General features: G+C 52.0%; 1 protein-coding gene and 1 long non-coding RNA gene across 2 annotated transcripts in view; one reads left to right on the forward strand and one right to left on the reverse strand.

Annotated features, from left to right (window-relative positions):
• Positions 1 to 232: 232 nt before the first annotated feature.
• The window catches only part of LOC140845638 (uncharacterized), a 79,683-nt gene continuing 58,406 nt past the window's right edge, over positions 233 to 21,509 (forward strand). Inside the window, exon 1 of the long non-coding RNA XR_012124491.1 lies at positions 233 to 637. This is a non-coding gene — a long non-coding RNA (uncharacterized lncRNA). The remainder of the gene's footprint in view (positions 638 to 21,509) is intronic.
• On the reverse strand, positions 15,726 to 20,095 carry LOC140845770 (ral-GDS-related protein-like). The gene is made up of 9 exons (XM_073220757.1): positions 19,934 to 20,095; positions 18,960 to 19,175; positions 18,523 to 18,626; positions 17,989 to 18,058; positions 17,196 to 17,261; positions 16,782 to 16,853; positions 16,441 to 16,562; positions 16,223 to 16,333; positions 15,726 to 15,858 (listed from the first exon to the last, which is right to left on the reverse strand). Exons 1-8 carry the CDS (start codon positions 20,093 to 20,095, stop codon positions 16,246 to 16,248), a joined length of 900 nt encoding a protein of 299 aa, XP_073076858.1. The 3' UTR covers positions 15,726 to 15,858; positions 16,223 to 16,245.

Below are 21,509 nucleotides of genomic sequence, written 5' to 3' on the forward strand. Positions count from 1 at the left end.
AAATTAGAAAGTACATTGAACAAAATCAAAGTCCCGGTCGGACAGCCCTCGCGGCCAATGAGCGTGCAGCGTCCCGCGCAGGCCCGCCCCCATTATAAGGCCGCCGCGGCGAATGAGCGTGGCACATCAGGCTCAGGGCCTCCCACGACTGACGGCATTCTAGGCCAATGAGGGAGCGGCTCCGCGGAGCAGGTACCCATTGGGGGCGCGCGCAGAAAACGTACCTCCGGCGGCTGCGTAGTAGCTGCAGGCGCCGCAGTCGCCGTATTGGAGAATCAGTAGGTTCGCGAGTGCCGCCAGGAGGAGGTGCTCCCGCGGCTCCGTCCGTGGTCCGGTCCGCCGTCCTTCTCCGGGCGCCTCCGGCCCTCCGTCCCTCCGTCTCGTACGCGCAGCGAGCCCGGGGTAGCCCAGATGGTGGACCCGCGCTGTGCTCAGCTTCGCCTTCCTCCCGGAGCGGAGGCGCCGACGGCACCGACCTTGCCCGCTGGGCCCCCGGCGCCGCACTCGCCGCTTCGCCAAGGCCTCCGAGAGCCCGGCCGGGAAGAGGCTCCCGCCACCGCGGACCTGGCGGCGGAGCGTCCAGAGAGGGCCCCGCTTCAGGGGTGAAGGCGACAGCGACGGCTGTGTGGGCCAGAAGGTACGTGGCCGCGGGGACCCCTGCCTCCGCCTGTGGGCGCGGTGGAGCCGGTGAGGGGGCGCTCGTGCGAGGGCTCGGCGGGCGGCGCGGGGCCCGCGGGGCCGTGAAGCGACTGACGCGGGTGCTGGGTCCTCGCTGGGCCCGGCTCGGGGCCGCTCCGCCGACCTGCCGCCGCCGCCCGGGCCGGGGCCGCGCAGGCGGGGAGGCCGGCGGGCGTCTTGCCGCGTGTGGAGGTTTTCGGCGGCGGCCTCGAGGGCGAGGGCCGGGCGAGCAGAGGGTCAGGCGGGACCCGCGGCGGGGCGGAGCGGGAGAGGCCGCCGGAGGCCGCGCTTTAAGAATTAGAAGTGTTCATGTGTGTAGACTCTTTTTTTCTTGGTAAGTCTGGCTAGGGGTTTACTATTTTATTTATTTTCTCGAAGAACCAGCTCCTGCTTTCATTCTCTCTATTGTTTTATTCTTCTCTATTTTATTTATTTCTGCTCTAATCATTATTATGTCCCTCCTTCTCCTGACTTTGGGCCTCATTTGTTCTTCTTTTTCTAGTTTGGTTAATCGTGAGTTTAGAGTGTTCATATGGGATTGTTGTTCTTCCCTGAGGTAGGCCTGTGGTGCAATATGCTTCCTTCTTACCACCGCCTTCGCTGAGTCCCACAGATTTTGCCTTGTTGAATTATTGTTGTTATTTGTTTCCATATATTGCTTGATCTCTGTTTTTATTTGGTCATTGATCCATTGGTTATTTAGGAGCATGTTGTTAAGCCTCCATGTGATTGTAGGCCATTTCGTCGTCTTTGTGTAATTTATTTCTAGTTTCATACCCTTGTGGTCTGAGAAGCTGGTTGGTACAATTTCAGTCTTGTCAAATTTTCTGAGGCTCTTTTTGTGGCCTAGTATATGATCTATTCTTGAAATTGTTCCGTGTGCACTTGAGAAGAATGTGTATCCTGCTGCTTTTGAGTGGAGAGTTCTGTAGATGTCTAAGGTCCAGCTGTTCTAATGTGTTGTTCAATGCCTCTGTCTCCTTACTTATTTTCTGTCTGGTTGATCTGTTCTTTGGAGTGAGTGGAGTGTTGAAGTCTCCTAAAATGAATGCATTACATTCTATTTCCCCTTTGAATTCTGTTAGTATTTGTCTCACATATGTAGGTGCTCCTGTGTTGGGTGCATAGATATTTATAATGGTTATATCCTCTTGTTGGATTGACCCCTTTATCTTATGTAATGTCCTTCTTTATCTCTTGTGACTTTCTTTTTTTGAAGTCTATTTTGTCAGATAGTAGTACTGCAACACCTGCTTTTTTCTCCCTGTTGTTTGCATGAAGTATCTTTTTCCATCCCTTTCCTTTTAGTCTGTGCATGTCTTTGGGTTTGAGGTGAGTCTCTTGTAAGCAAGATGGGTCTTGCTGTTTTATCCATTCTGTTACTCTGTGTCTTCTGGTTGGTGCATTCAGTCCATTTACAATTAGGGTGATTATCAAAAGATACGTGCTTATTGCCATTCCAGGCTTTCGATTCTTGGTTACCGAAGGTTCAAGGGTAGCTTCTTAACTATCTGACTGTCTAACTTAACTCTCGTATTAGGCTATTATAAACACAGTCTGATGATTCTTTATTTCTCTCCCTTCTTATTCTTCCTCCATTCTTTATATGGTAGGTGTTCTATTCTGTACTCCTTTGTGTTTCCTTTGACTGCTTTTGTGGATTGTTGATTTTATTTTTTTGCCTTTAGTTAGTATTTGGTTGGTTTGCTTTCTTTGCTGTGATTTTATTTTCTCTGGTGACACCTATTTAGCCTTAGGAGTGCTTCCATCTAGAGCAATCCCTTTAAAATATCCTGTAGAGGTGGTTTGTGGGAGGCAAATTTCCTCAACTTTTGCCTGTCTGGGAATTGTTTAATCCCTCCTTCAAATTTAAATGATAGTCATGCTGGATACAGTATTCTTGGGTCAAGGCCCTTCTCTTTCTTTGCATTAAATATATCATGCCATTCTCTTCTGGCCTGTAAGGTTTCTGCTGAGAAGTCTGATGATAGCCTGATGGGTTTTCCCTGTGTTTGCAGATCTGTGCACCTCCATGGCCTGAGAGACTCTCTCCTTCCCCATATTGGGGAAGTGTTCAGCAATGACTTCCTCAAAGACACTTTCTATCCCTTTCTCTCTCTCTCCTTCTTCTGGCACTCCTGTAATACAAATATTGTTCCGTTTGGATTGGTCACGCAGTTCTCTCAGTATTCTTTCATTCCTAGAGATTCTTTTTTCTCTCTGTGCCTCATCTTGTTTGTATTCCTCTTCCCTAGTTTCTGTTTTCATTTGTCGTCTCCTCCACCGAATCTAATCTGCTTTTAATACCCTACATTGTGCTCTTCAGTGATTAGATCTCCTTCCTAAATTCTTTCCTGAGTTCTTTAATATTTTTCTGTACCTCCATGAGCATGTTTATAGCTTTTATTTTGAAATCTCTTTCAGGAAGATTTATTAATTCAGTCTCAAGTCCTTTCTCTGGTGCTGAGATTTTGCTTTGAACCAGGTTCCTTTGACGTTATATGTTTGTATGTGGCGCCCTCTGGTGCCCAGAACCTCTCCTCTCTGGAGCTGCTCACCGAGTGGAGGGATGTCCCGGGTCTCCGGGGGAGTGGTGCTGGTGTCCTGTTCCGTGAGATCCACTGCTTTCTCCAGGTATATGCAGTCTGCTGCAGCCTTGTTTCCTGGTGCTCTTTCAGGACTAGTTGTGTTAATTATATTTTCGTATTATATGTGGTTTTGGAGGGGGTCTCTGTCTCACTTCTCACACTGCCGTCTTTAATCCAGTCTCAGTTTTGATGCTCTGCCTAGAACTTGGAGTTATGACTTGTTAAATCTGGATGGTTCTGTTGGTTGCAGTTAATTTACTGTCAGGAGAGGAGCTACTATGATATCTGGGATTTACCTCTCCGCATCAGGGTGAAGAAGTAGTAAGATTCTTAACTTATTCTTTAGCAGATAGACAATAACTCAGCCCACCTTGCGAACTGGGCGGGCGACCTTGAATGATATGCTCCCCGACCGAGATGCCGGTATCCCAGGGAGAAACCAGAGCACTAAATTTCGTGTGTTAAGTTGATTTTAAATATTCAGGGACCCCTTAACAAGTCCACACCATTAAGCCTTTATAGGGTCCCCCCAAATCCTCAACTGCCTATAAAATCCCTAGGCAACGCACAACTGTGGGCTCTCTTGACCCCTGCTGGCGCCGCGAGCCAGGAGATCTGTCCTGTCACTGTATCTCTCACTAAAAGCCTCTCCTATGTTGGCTTGGGTGTTCTCTAAGTTCATTCTTCCCGTCCGCAGACAAGAAAAACCCCAGCATCATTTTGGGTGGCTCGTACGGGATAATGTGGGAGGTGAATTATCAGCATCAAAGCCTGCCTTTTCTTTCACTGTCTTTATAGAAGCCGTCGGTGGCACACAACATCGGATGCCCGTGAGCCACTTAAATGGAACTAGCCTGGTTGCATTTTACTAGAAAGTTGTCCATTTCTTGTAGGTTATTCAGTGTGTTAGCATATAATTTTTCATGGTATTCTCTCATAATTCTTTGTATTTCTGTGGTTTCTGTAGTGATTTTTCCTTTTTCATTTCTGATTCTGTTTATGTGTGCAGGCTCTCTTTTTTTCTTGATCAGTCCAGCTAGGGGTTTATCCATTTTGTATATTTTCTCGAAAAATCAGCTCCTGCTTTCATCGATTCTTTGTATTGTTTCATTCTTCTCGGTTATATTTATTTCTGCTCCAATCTTTATTATGTTCCTCCTACTGCTGACTTTGGGCCTCATTTGTTCTTCTTTTTCTAGTTGTGGTAGTTGTGAGTTTAGACTGTTCATATGGGATTGTTCTTCTTTCCTGAGGTAGGCCTGTATTGCAGTGTACTTCCCTCTTAGCACCGCCTTTTCTCTGTCCCACGGATTTTGCGTTGTTCAGTTATTGCTGTCATTTGTCTCCATATATTGCTGGATCTCTGTTTTTATTCGGTCATTGATCCTTTGGTTATTTAGGAGCATGTTGTTAAGCCTCCATGCGGTGGTGGGCTTTTCGTTTTATTTGCATAAATTACTTCTAGTTTCATACCCTTGTGGTGTGAGAAGCTGCATCATTTTTGGGGGCTCGTCCGGGATAACTTCCGAGGTGAGTATAGGCATCCGAGCCTGCCTTTTCTTTCACTGTCCTTATAGAAGGAAGCCATCTATGGCACACAACATCGGGCGCTCGTCAGCCACTTAAATGGGACTAGCCTGGCTGCCGATCTCAAAGTCTCGAGTGACAGGTTCCCCTGCATCTCCCTCAGTGGATCCCCCGTCTCCCTTGGGAGCCGGGAAAGTCACCTGAGTGGAGGCCAGGATTCCCCTTCAGAGGCATCTCCTTGGATGCGAGGGACTGAGGAAGGCCATGGGCACCTGCGAGAGTCTAGGCTGAGGCTGCGCTTCAACGGCTTCTCAAAGGCCTGCGTGTCTGGAATCAGACCCCGACAGCCCGACTGGGTATCCACGAGGAGTGTCTCTCTTTCTGTCTGCCTGACTTCCAGCCTGCTTCTCTGAGCCGCCCCAGCCTCTGGGTGAGGCAAGGGTGCTGTTTACTTCCTTTACTCGCTCGATGTGTGCCTCTAACTTCGTCAGTGCCACGGACCCCGATGCTCAGCACCACAAGGTAGGAGATCTATGCTTCGCTCTTACTCCTGATGAAATGCTGTACTTTTTATCTCACAAAAATATGTCTGGTTCGTTGAAGAATGCTGTCGGTATTTTGATGGGGATTGCGTTGATTCTGTAGATTGCTTTAGGCAGGATGGGCATGTTGATAATACTAATTCCTCCTAGCCAGGAGCATGGATGAGTTTCCATTTGCTAGTGTCCTCTTTAATTTCTGTAAAGAGTATCTTGTAGTTTTCAGGGTATGGTAGGTCTTTCAGTTCCTTGGTTAGGTTTATTCCCAAGTATTTTTATTCTTGTTGATGCAATTGTGAATGGAATTGTTTTCCTGATTTCTCTTTCTGCTACTTCATCGTTACTGTCTAGGAAAGCAACAGGTTTCTGTGTATTAATTGTGTATCCTGCAACTCTGCTGAATTCAGATATCAGTTCTAGTAGTTTTGGAGTGGGGTTTTTAGGGTTTTTCTATGTACACTATCATGTCATCTGCAAATAGTGACGGTTTGACTTGTTCTTTACCAATCTGGATGCCTTGTATTTCTTTGTTTTGTCTGATTTCCATGGCTAGGACCTCCAGTACTATGTTGAATAACAGTGGGGAGAGTGGGCATCCCTGTCTTGTTCCCGATCTCAGAGGAAAAGGTTTCAGCTTCTTGCTGTTAAGTATGATGTTGGCTGTGGGCTTGTCATATATGGCCTTTATTATGTTGAGGTACTTGCCCTGTATACTCATTTTGTTGAGAGTTTTTACCATGAGTGGATGTTGAATTTTGTCAAATGTTTTTTTCAGCATCTGTGGATGTCATCATGTGGTTTTTGTCCTCACTTTTGTTGATGTGGTGGATGATGTTGATGGATTTTCTAATACTGTACCATCCTTTCTTCCCTGGAATAAGTTCTACTTGTTCATGATGGATGATATTTTTGATGTATTTTTGAATTTGGTGTGCCAATATTTTGCTGAGTTTTTTTTTGTTTTTTTTTTTGCTCAGAACCACTTTTATTTTTTGTCTTTTCAATATACCAAGTGTTTTTCCCAGTATACCTGCAGCACACACAAATATATATATATATATGCATAAAGTTAGATTTTTTCCTTTAGAGAACACACAAAATACAAATATTGCCATTGCAAATCTGAACTGTTATCATCTGGAGCATATGAAATGTGTGTTCACCTGCTTTTTTTTTCACAAGGCTCCCCTGATCTCAAGGAAGTGGCCAATTGGAATTTGTCTCCTCTTCTCTGTGGTCCATTGATTTCAGCCTGTAGATACTGATTCTAGGCTTCCTAGGTGGTTCACAAAGAGCTCAGGTTAAATTAACTTGAGGACAGTGTTTGAAAATGCAGAATTACTCACACTTTTTTGTGCCTGTTATTAAGCATTGTTTCCAGAAGATCGATCTTTTAATTACAGTGAGCTTCCCTGCTGGTGGCTCTCAGTAACAGGAAGTGTATTGTGTGAGCTGACTGGAAAAATAAATAGAAGGGAAAACATTGTTTATAGCACATTGCCTTTGTAAAAGTAACATCTCCAGGGTATTGAATAGAGTCTGGTCTTCACCAGCCTATCTTAGGTTGGTCCTATAATCTCCATGGAAAACTTACCTTCCTGAGTTCATGCTTGATAGGAAGCACTTATAATAGATACATGCTGATACTTATTGCCTATTTGTTGTGCAATGGGAATTGTGCTAATTATGTTAAATTGTATACTATGAAGTTGGCTCTGTTATCCTTCCCTATTTTAGAAGTGAAGAAACTAAGGCTATTCACCAGTTAATCTGTGGCCTTATAACAGTAAATGGAGCTCTATGTTAAATTTAGCTCTGTCTCACCACAAAGGTAATGGTATTAACTCTGATGCTCTTCCTCCCTTCCTCCCTCCCTTCCATTTATTTTTATTTTGTTATCATTAATCTACAATTACATGAAGAACATTATGTTTACTAGGCTTCCCCCTGAAATGGTTTCTTGAATCCTTTAGAATTCAGGAAACAATCAATTATGCGGGGCCTGAATTTATATTTATTATATGTATGTTTGTTGACACGCAGGCTTTCAGGTTATGGCATAGCGCTGATTTTAAATACGGTATTTCATGGCTTTACGTTGTAGAAGACGTCACCAAAGGTTTTTATTGCTGTTTTTGTTCTTGTCTGAGGTATTTGGGGCAATGAAAAAACTTAATGCTAAGGACATGTATTAGGGTTAAAAAGTCCAGTAATTAGGCATGTTTTGGTGTGACTTACAGCCTCTCTTGTCTCTGAGTGGACCCTCCCCAGCTGGGACCACACTGCTTTGTCGTGGTCTTGTGGATGACATTCCAGTGTTCCTGGAATGTTCCTTTAAGGTGCTTTCTATTTCTGTGCATGTCATTTTGATACCTTTTATAGTTAGTTATACTGAGAACATAGTTTAACAAAATAAATAAAAATAAAGCAGAATTTGGATTATTAAAAACAAAAGCTTTAAAAAATGGTTACCACAAGCCGTGAGAATTCCCGTGCCCGCACTGTAGTGTTTGTTGGGGGGTGTCTCCTGTTAGAGCACTGGTTCCCGCACCACCTGTCACCTCCGTTTTAGAGACTGCCCCCTCTCATGATCTTTCTCGTCTGAATTTTTCACAGTGGCATCTAGCTCTGAAGTAAATAGTCTTCATCTCTTCATCTTAGTTGAGCTTCAAGCTACTTAATTAGTATGAATATTAAAATTTGTGCCATGCATTCCTTAGCGTGACTGGTTTATTTTGAGCTAACAGTGGAGGATAGGGGAAATAGAAAGTAAAATGGAGAAAATGTTGCATTGATACGGATGATGCCGCCTTAACGCTAAATGCTTTTTTCCACTTAAACCTGTTGGAAGTCAGTCAGCTTCAGAATTCATTGCCATTAGCTTGCATGCTTTCTAAGTTGTAGTTCTAAGGAAAAAATCTGAGGTGTATGGTTATTGTGCCATGTGATTCCCCTGAATAGAGGACATGTTCTTGGGTTCTGTCAGATGCTGACTGTATTCATCCAAAAATCCTACTTACTTCTTTTGTGATAAAATTATGGAGATACTTTAAACAAAGACAAGCCCTTGATGGCTTTGGTCCTTAGGCCAGCCATAGCTGAGGTTGCTTCTTGTGCAATTGGCCATTCAGAGCCCCAAGTTAGACCTCGTTCACACTGCCCGCCCCCATTTGTGTTTCAAATAAGTATTCCTAGAGGTCTGGGAGGAGGAGTAATGAAATCTGAGAGAAAAAATGAAGTGTGACAGCATTTCAGAATCTAAGGAAATGCACCCGCAGGTTCCTTCCCTGAGTTCTTTGTGCCCCTTAACTGTGTAAATGCACGCTGGGATTGGAAATGGGGACACCACCCCCCACCGCCCACCCCCCTGGGTCATGGGCCCTTACTAAGCTTGTTTCTGGGTGGCTTGCTGGGACTTTCAGGGACTCACTTTAAAAAATGACATTGAATTTTATGAAGCAAACTTTGACGTCTGTGATCTGCCTTTTGCACCAAAGGTCCCCTCTCCCGGTGAGGTGTCCCTGTTCCTATGGGCTGCTATTCTGTTACTCTGGCCTGAAGCGAGTTAGCAGCCAGCTGAGCTGCGCCAGTTACATCGCCGGGCCGCTGACAGGAGCGTAGTGACGTATTAGAGCATGTTTATGTGCAGACGAACTGGAATGGCACTAGGACCGCGTGCCTGTGTCGGCTTAAACACTGGGATTTTATGCCCCTTCCACCTTCCATCAGCTTGTAGCTGTTGGATTTTACAGTTACTCATTTGGGCTACAAATAGAGTAACAGTATTTTTGTTTGGCCAAATGTGGGGTGTGACCTTTGACATCCTGCTTGGCTCTGCCTGGGGATTTAAATTCTCCAGTTTAGGTGGAATTTCCTGCTTTGTTTCCTCTGATAGGGAAATACATGCTTTGGCTCTTTCCACTAGAGGTGGAGGAAGACAGGAAGAGTACAACTGGAACACACAGAGGGTATTCATTATTTTACTGGGTGTGATTCAGTTGGCAGGCTTTTCACGGGAGTGTGAACCTCCTGCGGTTGTTAGTTCCGCATACTAAGAAAGCACTGTGATCATACTCAGTTTTCTTTGCTCTGTATCTAATTTTTGACCAGTCTGCCGGGGTAGGGAGGACGAGTCCCTGCCTTTTCATGGTGCCTTTGGTGCCCAGGTTCTTGTTCACTGAGCTGAAGAATGAACTTCGCAAACACTCAAGGTAGGAGAGCAAGGTTAGAGGCTTTAATTTAGAGTTAAAGTGATTGGACAGAGCTCCTAGCTCACGCCAGCAGGGGACCTGAGAGTTCGTGGTTGGCTCGTTGTCTAGGGGATGTATGCGCAGTTGAGGATTTTCGGATTTTCAGGAATGGGGGTAAAGGGCTAGGGGTGCAGACTTGTTGAGTGGTCCCAGAATGCTCATTTTTGATGAGTAACAGAAGAAATTTGCTGCTGTGATTCTTTCTCAGGATAGCAGTGTCCCTGTGGGAGCATGTCAATTAAGACCACGTGCCCTGCCTGCAAAGAGGGCTGGGTCGTTCCCTGTTTGCTAAAGTGTTAAGAATCTTACTTCTTAACTTTTTGAGATATTTATACCCTGGCTTGTTTACTAAATGAATCTTTTGCTCAGGTTGCGGATTACTTGGTTAGGATCAGAGAACGAAACACAGCATATAGGTACAGTTACAAATAAGCTGGGCCTTTTTGCAAGCTAAGGTAAATTTTAGTGTCATGATCTAACTGATACAGAGAAGTCCCTGCTTATGCTGAGAGACTCTTCTTCATCTGCAGAACACGCAGACGTTCCAGGCCGAGTTGCTCCTGGCCTTTTGAGCTTGAACTGATTTCACGGAAGAATGTCTATATTCTACTCTGGTATCTTCACCCTGGAGAGTTAGTGTGACTGACTGCGTAACGCTTATCACAGAGTTTCGCTAGGGACTTCTTCGCACATTGTTACATTGTTCTGACTGTAATGATCTTGCTCTGCTTTTTCTCCGGAGGCCCTCACCCTACTCTGCCTAAACCCACGGTCCCTTGTCTCACCAACACCAAATTCAGAACGGTGCTCTTACCTCTAAGTAACTCTTGTTATTTTCCAGAGGCGTCCTGGAACATGCCAGAGGAATTTTTTCTCCTCATTAGGGAAAATTTGGCTAATTTGGCTTACATTTATCTCATCTGTAATTACCTGGAAAGCACTGTCAAAGGAATAATGCTAAACTTTATTCAGTGTTTGACATTACAGCTTTTCCAAATATCCTTATATCCACTGTCTTATTGTAAGTTTTCCTCAGCTCTTTAACCATTGTAAATTGCAAGTCTTTTGTCATTTATGGTTTCTTATTCTTAAACTGGTAAAAAACTAGATGCCAGCAGTGGTGCTTATCTGGGAGCGAGGGCGTGTCTGTTACAGGTCCTCGCTGGCTCCCCACACAGCTGGTCAAACGTCATCATACAGCGGTCAGCTCCCAAAATGAGGGTGAAAACCACCCCGCACAAGTCTGCGTCCCTCGGCACCCAACATCACCTACAACTTCAGTAAAAGAGAGAAGGGGGAGAGTTCCCAGCTATGCCCAGCGTTTTGAGCTGAGGTTTTTCCAATCTTTTCATCTTTCTTCCTGTTTGCTGGTTCTGTTATCTTTCTCCTTCCTTCTCAAACCAAATTTTTTCTGAAGCTTCACTACTGTGTTGTTCTGGAAGAAATATCTTACGTTATAAAAAATGGCCTCAAAATTACCTGAGCCATTACCTGAGCTGGGACCGTGCCGGCTGGCAAGGGATCCCTAAAGCAGGTACTGGGCACGGAGGCATAAACAGCCAAGGAGACAGAAAACCGACGCCGCCTCTCACCCACATGCCTCACTTCGCCCTGATTGGCCCGGGAGGATGGCTGGCTAGCCAGAGACGGGTAAGATTCCTCAAGGGAGGAACAACCTAAGACAGGCACAGTCACAGAGGGACCATCAGGAGAGAACTTGGGGGCCAACAGAGGTGAGGCGCAGATCCTCACCGCCCCCCCGACTCTGCAGAGGCCTGAATCTTCACCATCTCTGAGCAACGTCTCCTCCTCCCATGGCTGCGTCGCTGCCCAGGCTCAGCTTGAGACAGGGACCCTGGGCTTAGACCTAATAGGGTGAGGGTGGGGGCCTCTGGAAAAAGCAAGGCAGGGTAATTACAGTCAGAGCAGTGTGACTACGTGCAAGGAAAGCCCCTGTCAGAACTCTGTGTTAAGCATTATGCACAGTGAGATCAGTAATATTCCCCAGGTGAAGGAAAGTAGTCTGTGTTTTTATTGTGCTAATTGTTTGTAATCGTGTGTAAGATTTACTTTAGCATGCTAAAAGGCCCAGGTTGTTTTTCTAACTTTAAACCTATATGCTGTTTTTCCTCCTTCATCCCGTAATCAAGTAATTTGCGAACTGGACAGTTCACTTAGCAAGCTAGCCCAGCCATAAACAACAGCATAGTAAAGACAAGAAAGATTCTATCTTAAAGCTAAGATTGCATTTTAAAACCCAGGAAGTTAAGAAGTAAGATTTTTAATGTCCTGCCAGTGGGTTTCAGCCCTGGGCAAAGTTCACTATGGATTCAATGTGACCAAAGAAATGACAGTAAAATGTTCTTGGGGTGAAGGGGTTATACCCAACTTTCAATCACTAACATCCCATCCATTCAGAGCGAGTCTGCATGCAGCAAGTCCTCTGGGACTCTGCCTACACAGCCATCCCACACAGACATCCTCTGGGGCTCTGACCTCAGTGCTGCCACCACTCCAGCCTCTGCTCTGCTCTCCTGCAGCCTCGCAGCTGTGTCACCGTGTCACCCAGAGCACTGGGTGGAAGCTCTTTCTATAGAGTCAATAGCAACATATTGCCCAAACACGTGTAGTGAGCTAGCTGACGAGGCCCAGGTGAGAATCCTGGCCACAGGAACTTCCATTTTATCCACACTTAACATACTCTTTAGCGAACATACAATAACTCAGCCCACCTTAGAGGTAAGGAAGGCAGTCTTAATTGATATGCTCCCACATGCATCCCACATGCATCCGAGCAGTGCATTTCTTGTGTTAAGCTAATTTTGCAGAATTACCCAGAGGACTGATAAGAAACTTCATGTCTCATCAAAGAAAAACATCTTGAGACCACTTAACAAGTCCACACCCCTAGCCCTTTGTCACATTCCTGAAAAATCCTTAAAAGGGGGAACCGGCAACCTTTCAGTGTGCCTCTCTCTCTGAGGTAGCCCACACTACTGTGTTCCTGCCCTTCAATTCTTGGTTGCAGCAGGGACAAGAACCGAGGAAAAGACACAACGCCCTCCTAACAGGAGTCCCAGGCCCCGGGAGGGATGGGGAAAGGAGACGGCTGGGAGGGCAGGGGGAGAGGGGTGCCCCAAGCATTGGGAACACAGAGCTTGGAGAGTGCAGAAGGGAAGCCTGGAGGAAGAACAAGGAGAGAATGGCAGCAGCTGGGGAGGGAAGCCACGGAGCCTCAGTGGTAGTGACACAGGGACTGTGGGTGCAGACCGAGTAGGGGGGGGCTCCGGAATAAAACCCCTACTGAAACTCCATATGAAACAATTAAGCAAAGTCAGTCACATTAATTCTCTAAAGTGATATAAGCATTCTTCTGTGAGATTGATGAAAACTAAAAGCCCAGGTGTAACTTGGCCTGAAATGTTTGAATATCCCCCAGATAGGAAAATACCTCAGCATAGCCCTTGTCTTCATTGTGTCAGTTAAATGACACTATTGTAAAATTTACTTTAGCCTGCTAAAAGGCCCAGCTTATTTTCTTTAACTTTACCCAGATGCTGCTTTTCTTCCTCTAGCCCTAATCAAACAATTTGCATCCTAGGCAAGTAATAATGGCAAGTGATCCCAGTCACAAACAACATAGTAAAAACATAAAAGATTCCATCTTCAAGATAAGATTGCATTTTAAAACCCAAGAAGTCAAAAAATGGGTATCTTAACATAGCGGACAATGACTCAGCTACCTTGGGAGCAGGACAGGCAGTCTTGATTGATATGCTCGCAAACCAAGAAGCTGCTGTTCTGGGAAAGAATCAGAGCAGTAAATTTCTTGTGTTAACTCTGCAAAATAATCTGGAAGACTGATAAGAAATTAACTGTCTCTTCAAAAATAAGCATTTGGGGGCCATTTAGCCGGTCTGCATCCCTACCCTTTGTCTCTCAACCACCTGTAAATCCCCTAGACGACGCAGAAACCCAGGGCTGTCTTGAGCCCTCCGGGCAGGTGCAAGCCAGGAGCTCTGCCTGCCTGCTTCATCTCTAAATAAAAGCCTCGCACTTGCTCTCCTACCTTTAGTGTTTCCTAAGTTCGTTATTCGACTCCGTGAACAAGAAATCCAGCATTAGCTTCTCTGAGGAGCCCGAAGACGGGGAGTCCCCAGAGCCCTGTGCCTGGGCACAGAGTCGCGCACCTGGTGCCAGAGGGCCTTGCCGTCTCCACAGCACACATCGGGTGGGGCAGGTGCATTGCAGCCCACAGTCAGGGTGGCCACACAGCCATGTGAGCCTGGTGTTCCAGCAGCAGCAGTCCAGGGCGTGGCATGCTCTGGGCACCTGCACACACTGGGGCAGGATGGACTGCTGGCTGCAGTGACCACCCAGCAGTCCCAGGCCTACTGCTTTGTTTCTGGGCCCAGAAGTTCATCTCTCTAGGGTTGAGGCTGGTGGGCCGTGCAGGAAGACAGGTCTGACCTGGGCCACTGCCCTGCCAGAGGCCCATCTGCCCTCCTTCTGCCCAAACCTCCCTCCCTATGTGGCTGGGGAGCCTGAGGTCATCCCTGGGACCACAGTGCAGGCAGATGGCTCTGAGGGTGCTGTGGGCAGGGCCAGGAGGAGGAGGGTGGCCTGGGTGTCCCAATTTTACCTCCTGTCTCCTGGTCACCTGAGGCTGTCAGTAGGGCCCACTTCCGCTTCCCCAGTCCCCAGTCTGGGTCTTCACCTGCAGCATAAGACCTGGAGACTGTCTCCAGCCTGGAGCCCCCCAAGGGGGTGTTTGTGCTGATCCTGCAGCTCCCCTGCAGACCAGGCCTCCCATCCTGGGAGGGAGAACACATCCTGAGAGCCCTGGGGGAGCGTTATGGGGGGAATCAGAGCCCAGTGCCTCCGCTCAGCCTCCCCAGCCTTTTGTCACAGACGTCAGGCCGCTCAGCCAGGAGCCAGGAGCGGGATACCAGGGGCCTCACACCAGCCTGGCCTGGCGATGGCTGGCTGAGGGGCACCATGGAGGAAGACTGGGGACCTGGGAGCTTTGGTGGGTGCTCTGAGGTGTGAAGCATGGAGAAATTGGGCTCAGAGAAAGGCCCCCAATGAAAGGAGTGCACATCTTGGAGGTGCTTTGAGACCAAGTTCAACATTTTTTGGAAAGGAATTTCTTGGAATGTGTGGGGCAGCTGTGTGTCATTAAATGGGACAGTGCTAGACTGGCGCCCTGCAGCCGTGGGACCTGACCTACTTGGGTTACGACATCTGCAGTGGTGTTCAAGACGTGAAGAGACACCCCGGGGCATCTATTGAGTAGATTTTGGTGTCTGATCATAACCTATAGGGGTCAGGAAGGAAGGTCCAGTTTCTGTTTGAACAGCCCTCCCCAGTCCTGCCAAGGTGTGCCGCCCTGAGGCTTGGAGCGCCCCGCTCTTCCTGAGCACCTTACAGGGGGAGGACAGAGGATGGAGGAAAACCTGCGTAGGTCAGGGACCCCTTCGTCATAGAGTTTGAGGGCTGGGGGTGGGGTGGGCTGGGGCACACGATGTCCGCAGGAGGGGCAGAGCTTTGAGAAGAAAGAGCCGTGTGGTGGCAATCCGTTCAGCATTTATTACATTCGGCACAGGGATGACCCCAACCCCCAGTCCCCATAAACCTCAGACACAACACCCAGAGCACACTGCGCCTGGGGAGGCTATTTCTCAGGGATGAGGGGAGCGAGTTGCACAGGGGCTCCGCTGGGAGCATGTCCCGGGACCCTGCGACGGCCGATCACCCCTGCAGCCTCGGATGCCTCCGCTGGGCACCCAGGGTGCGGTGGTCCCATGCAGCACTGCGCCATCTCTGTGTCCATCCTGGGAAAGGCTGGCCATGGTAAGGACGGGCCCCAGCTCTTCCTGGACCGTTGTGGCTATGACTCGGTGACTGATGGCACCCAGGCAGCAGTTGGTGTCACGGCGGGAGGCCACCTACTCGAAGGGGAAATCCCTCCACACGGTGGGGTGGCTCGCCTTTGTCCAGCGGGCCACGAGCAGAGGGTAGGACACAGCACGAAGGCGGCCAGGTTGGCAGTGGCTACGTACAGGCCCCTGAGGATGCAGCGGCATCCTGGGGAGATGCCAAAGTCGGCTGATGGAGGAGGTGCCAGAGCAGAGGCTCGGGATGAGCAGCCGGAGGAGGAGGATCAGCAAGCAGACTGGGGTCCTGGGGCGCCAGGTGCCGCCTGCCCGAAGGGGAAGAAGCTCTCCTCCACATGCAGCCAGGACACCAGCAGGGCCGAGGGCCCGATGACAGCAGCTACAGGGCCCCGCGGGTGAGCAGAAGAGGCAGGTTATCCCGGGTTCCCCCCATTATCCTGCTTCCACCCCGTCCCCACTGCCCTCTGGGCTCCGGGTCCTGTGCGGAGGGTCCTGTCAATCACCAGCACCCGGGGGGTCCCTGTCACAGGAAGGCTCCTGAGCGTCACCTACTTACAGAGGAGAAGGCTGGGTCCCAGAGGGGGAGGGGACCACCCTTCAGTCTGACAGGACTGGTCGGCCGTGGAGCTGGGACCCCAGCCCCACCAGTCTTTAGGACGCCCCCACACCCAACATGGCCCAAAGCGTCCCTGAGGCTGAGGAGCAGCCCACCCCCTGCCGATCGCCGCAGCCCAGAAGCTCACCTGGCCCTGGCCGGCCCGTAAGTTTACATCTTGTGGGACCTGAAGAACTGCAACAGTCCCTTTCTGCCGGCCCCCTGGCCTTGGGGCTCCAGCTGGCAGGACAGGCTGTAGCTGCAGGACAGAGGGACACCTGTGAGCCTCTGGAGCCACATGTCGGGGGCCCTTCTCCCAGAGCCTGCCGGCAGCTGCAGCCCACGCCTGACTCCGGCCGGCCTCACCTCTGCTCCTCGTCCAGGGGCTCCATGGCCTGGGCAAAGGACATGAAGTGCTCGTCCCTCTCCAGGTCATACACCCCGGCCATGTGCTTGTGCACCATGATCTCGTCCTGGAGGGTAGCAACCTGGGGCAGAGGAAGGACAGGATGCAGACTGTGGGGGTGAGGAGTGGGGCACGGGATGGTGCTGGATCTTTGCTCACACGGGAACCCACTCTCAGGAAAGGTGGGGGACGGAGGGGTGGCCCGGTGCTGATAGGTCCGCGCTCCTCATTGGGGACTCTCTCCTCTCTGAACCTCACCATCCTGCCTCCCCACCCCTCGGGCCCCTCTGGGCTCACTCACGTCCTCATTATGCTCCAGGAGTTTCTCTTTAGGCAGGTCAGCCAGAAACAATCCAAGGTAGGGGACCATGCCCTGTGCCACCGGGGTGAGGAGGTGATGAGTCCCCACCTGCCCCAGGGGCACCCACAGAGCCTCCCCTGAACCCCACACCGCAGCCCCCAGCTCCCTTGGACCACCCTGTGCTGCCTCCCCACCTCCTTTCGCCCAGCTCTCCCCTCCTGGTCCCTCCCAGGGCTGGCTTTTGGCCAATCCCAGGCCCTGTGGGCCCTGCACCTGTCCTCCAACTTCCCCCTGTACCCAGCTGCTCTCGCCCTCCTTCTGGTCACCCCAGTGCCGGCAGCTCAGGACTGGTGGCACCAGGAGCCGGTGCAGGGTCGCCCCCACCGCCCGTGACCCGCGGCACGCCTCTGTCACCTTCCTCTTCCTCTCCTCGGGTCCCATGCGGTCCCGCTGCCTTGCCCTCAATATGGACTCCAGCTCCTGCAAGGCCCAGGACACTCAGGTGCTCCTGCTCCCCTCCCACGTGCCTCCCACAGCCAGACCGTGGTGGATGGATGCCCTGCCCGAGCCCCCTGGCACCTATGCAGTCCCCACCTCCAGCAGGCTCTCAGCATAGAGCGACCCCAGCTCCAACACACACAAACTCATGGGGGTCTTTGGGCCACGGCCGCCACCCTGAGAGGGTCAGGGGAGGTCCCTCTGCCTCCCAGGGTGCCCTGAGCACCCACTGTCACCTGGCTATCACCATGGCTCCTCTCACATGACCGGGTGGGGTGGGCACAAAGCTGAAGCGCATCTTGTGCTCCCTGGACCCTGCTCACCAGGGAGGCCCACACCCCAGGGTGACGGCAACCCTCCATGTGCACATGAGGAGCCAAGGCCACAGAGGGGCCGTGACAGGCTCAGGGAACCCAGGGGAGAAGCCGACCTTTCTTATCCACAGGTCCCACCCCTGCTGCCGACCCCAGGCCAGCTCCAGCCCTGACGGGGGCCTGTCCTCTGGGTCCTCACTGGATGCCAGGCCCCCAGTCAAGTGGAGCCAGGGAAGGAGACAGACAAGACCCTTGGGGCCTGGGGTACCCTCCTTTCACCGTCAGCTTTCCCCTCTCACCCCGCACACCTAGAGTCCTCCCCAAAGTTGTGCCACAGCGCAGCAGAAGACTTGCCCCGAGGACCCTTCCCTTCCAGACCTCCAGCCCCCATTTACCTTGAGGAGATGCTTCCTGGTAACCCACTTGACCTTTTTTGTCAGGTTTTTATACATCCTGGTGCTCCTCCTAAGGGGAGGGGAGAGGAGTAGGGAGATACATGGCCAGCAGGTGGAGAGTCTCGGGGCCGACCCCTTTTCCTGGAGATCCTAGAAGGTCCACTAGCCTGCAGAAGGCTTTCCACCACGGCCCTGAGCCCTGGGGAATCTGTGGCCTGTGGAGGGGCTCCATGTTTCCACCCAGGGCCTCCATTCCCAGTTCTCCCGGGGGCGAATCTGCTTTGGGCGAGGTCGCTGTCCTTGGGGCAGAGACCTCTTGCTGCAGAACACAAGCTCAAGATCTCCAATGGGCTTCACCCCACACCTGACATTGGAGGAAAGTGATTCCTGCAGGGGTACCCCTGTCCCAACTCACAGGGGGCCCCAAGAGCCCACCATCCCTGTCCTTAGGCTCCGCCGCCTCCCAGGAAGTCCCAGACATAGGGGTGTCCCTGTCCACTCAGGTGCTCCGGTCCCAGGGACAGGACTACCCACCAGGAAACATGTCTCCAGGTCCTTTTCAGGCGACCTAAGGCACGACTCTGCAGGGCCAAGAGAATGGCATGGAGTGCCGCGAAATTCCTGAGGGCCAGACACTCCTGGGAGGGAAGACAGAGCTGAGAGCGTGGCCTCCTTCTCTGCTTCTTCCCCCATGAACTCCTATCCTAACGGAGACAGACACCCAGGGAGCCCAGCACACCTGGTACCTGCTGAGCAGCCCTCCTGGGTGGAGGACTGTAGCTCAACCCAAGGAAGGGGCCAGGGATGGCTGTCCCCCCCTGGGGCCTGCGAGTCCAAGTTTGCACGCCCCTGGCAGGAGGGCCCAGGGACCGTGCAGGGTAGGCTGCAGGCACCCATCCTGAGAGCTGGCCAAGGAGGGGAGCAGGTACCAGGATGCCAGGATGGACCCGGGGGGCCGTCCTATGACTCACCTTGGCAACCCGGATCCAGAACTCCACCACTCGGGCCCTATCCTGGGCTGTCATGCTTGGAGTCCTGAGGCAGGTGGTGGTGACCAACTCAACCAAGGTGTCAAATTCCCTCAGGACCCTATGCATGGTGGGGGCCAGGCGCTCAATGTCTCCCGTCTGTGACTGCTTCTGTAGGTAGGCCTTGCATTCAAAATAGTTTATCCTGCTGTACAGCGTCTGTGGATCAGAAGGGAGGGGGGGTCATCCAGCTGTGCCCCTGGTGCCCCTGTTCCCAGGCAGGGTCACCGGTCAGACCTGGATCCCAGGCAGCTGGGGATGTGCTGTGAGCCTCGTGGCCATCCAGGCCTCAGACACCGTCCAAGGAGGCGCCGAGGACTGGATGCACAGTATCCCACAGTGGTGGGGAGCGGAGGGGCTTTGCTCGTAGGCACCCTCACTCACCTCCTCCCTGCCGCACAAGGCAGCTCACGCTTGCCCATCCTGGGGCATCTGCCTCCCATTCTGCCACCCCGTGGATCCCGCTGCCCACTCAGGTGCAGTTTCACCCTAGACAACTCCACCCAGGGCCTTTGTTGGTGTCTGTCTCCCATGCAGTCAGATCCATGGCAGCGGGCTCTGAAGTGCAGAGGCCATGGAAGCCTGCCAGGCCAATGGCCCGAGGACCTAAGGCCCTGGCAGCACCTCCCTGAGCACCCCTCCCCTGCCTTGCCCCTCCCAGCCCACCAGGCCCTGCCCCCTTTCCCTCCGCTCCAAATCATTGGTCTGCAAGGACCCCTAAGTGCCAGCCCTACTGTCCCCCCTGTAGTCAGTGAGGGCTTGGGGGTGAGGAGAGTCTCTCATGGCACATGGTGAGTCTGGGGGGAAGTTGGAACGTGGGCTGAGATCACAGGAGTCCACGTCAGGGGCGGGAGGTCGGCGGCAGCCCGTGACACAGGGCAGGCCCACCCCTGAACCTGAGAGCCCGCTCCACTCACCGCAAAGGCCCGGGTCAGCTGCTCGGCCACCAGGCGGGAGGGAAACACCAGGATGGTCCGCTCCTCCTTTCTCGTCACATCCCGGGTGCTTGCAGCACAGGGATGGGCAGGCTCCGGGTCCGGGTACGGCTCATGGGGCTCCAGGTCCGGGACAAGCTTCATGGCTGAGGCCACTGCTGGGACATGCTCCAGCTCTGCAGGGGCTGAAGCAGGTGACACCGGCCGTAACTGCAGCACAGGGGTCTCAGGGAGCTCCTGGACGGGCTCTAGCCACGAAGCCGGCCCTCCCCGTGTCTCTGGGGCCAGCTGCGTCTGCCGTGGGTCTGGAGCAGGACACAGAGAAAGGGTCACCCCGGGGCTGATTCCCCGCGCCTTACAATGGCAGAAGAGCCCACACTGCCTTGAAGGGAACCCCAGTCCAGGAAGCCCACCCTAGACGGTCCCCTGGCCGCAGCCCCTCACCTTTCAGCTCTGAAACCGTGGGACCCAGGTGCTCATCCAGCCAGGCAACGTGCCTAGCCTGTCCCTTCCTGTGTCTGGGGTAAGGCCTGGGGGTGGCAGAGTAAGAAGCCTGGTCTTTCCAGCCACACTGCCCTCCGGGTCCACCCTTGTGTGGGCCTGGCCACTGTGCACTCCCCTGCCTGTCCAGGCACCTGCCCCTCCCTCTTCCTGACCCTGCATGTCTGTCCTGGGACCCCATCCTCTCCCATCCTCCCGAATAGGAAGTCCCCAGTCGTCAGCACCCCCATGGGAATCCAAAGATGAGTGACCTGCTGGGCTCTGCTGTGGGCTCATGGGGCTCCAGCTCGGGGGCTGGCTCTGAGGCTGAGGCCACGGCTGGGACATCCTCCAGCTCTGCAGGGGCTGAGGCAGGTGACACCGGCTGTAGCTCCAGCACAGGAGGCTCAGGGAGCTCCTGGACGGGCCCTACGCACGAAGCCGGCCCTCCCCGTATCTCTGGAACCAGCTGCATCTGCCGTGGGTCTGGAGCAGGACACAGAGAAAGGGTCACCCCAGGGCTGATTCCCCGTGCCTTACAATGACAAGAAGAGCCCTCACTGCCTTGAAGGAAACCCCAGTCCAGGAAGCCCACCCTAGAAGGTCCCGTGGCTGCAGCCCCTCACCTTCCAGCACCGCCACCGTGGGCCCCAGGTGCTCCTCCTGGACCAAGTGGTGGAGGTCTTGGCCCTCATGGGTGGGTACACGCTCGCCGGTATAGATGAAGTGGAGCACCTCCTCTAAATCCCGGAAAAGAAGGCGACTAGACTGTCCCATCCTGGGGCTGGGGGAAGGCCGGGAGTTGGCAGAATGAGAAGCCTGGTCTTTCCAGCCGCACTGCCCTCCGGGTCCACCCTTGTGTGGGCCTGGCCGCTGTGCACTCCCCTGCCTGTCCAGGCACCTGCCCCTCCCCCTTCCTGACCCTGCGTGTCTGTCCTGGGACCCCATCCTCTCCCATCCTCCCGAATAGGAAGTCCCCAGTCGTCAGTCTGCCCATGGGAATCTGAAGATGGGTGACTGCTGGGCTCTGCTGGGCTCCTCCTGCCCCAAGCCCCAAACTCCCCCTCCCCCCATTCTG

The sequence above is a fragment of the Manis javanica genome, chromosome 13 (assembly GCF_040802235.1).
Source record: "Manis javanica isolate MJ-LG chromosome 13, MJ_LKY, whole genome shotgun sequence".
Taxonomy (NCBI): domain Eukaryota; kingdom Metazoa; phylum Chordata; class Mammalia; order Pholidota; family Manidae; genus Manis; species Manis javanica.

Excerpts from the sequence above, each read along its gene's own strand:
- LOC140845770 (XM_073220757.1), bottom strand. The coding sequence starts at position 20,095 with ATGAAGCTTGTCCCGGACCTGGAGCCCCATGAGCCGTACCCGGACCCG. Across the intron at positions 18,059-18,522 it reads ACCTGGAGACATGTTTCCTG|GAGGAGCACCAGGATGTATA; the intron begins GTGGGTAGTCCT and ends CCCTCCCCTTAG. Across the intron at positions 16,563-16,781 it reads TCCTGGAGCATAATGAGGAC|GTTGCTACCCTCCAGGACGA; the intron begins GTGAGTGAGCCC and ends CCTCTGCCCCAG.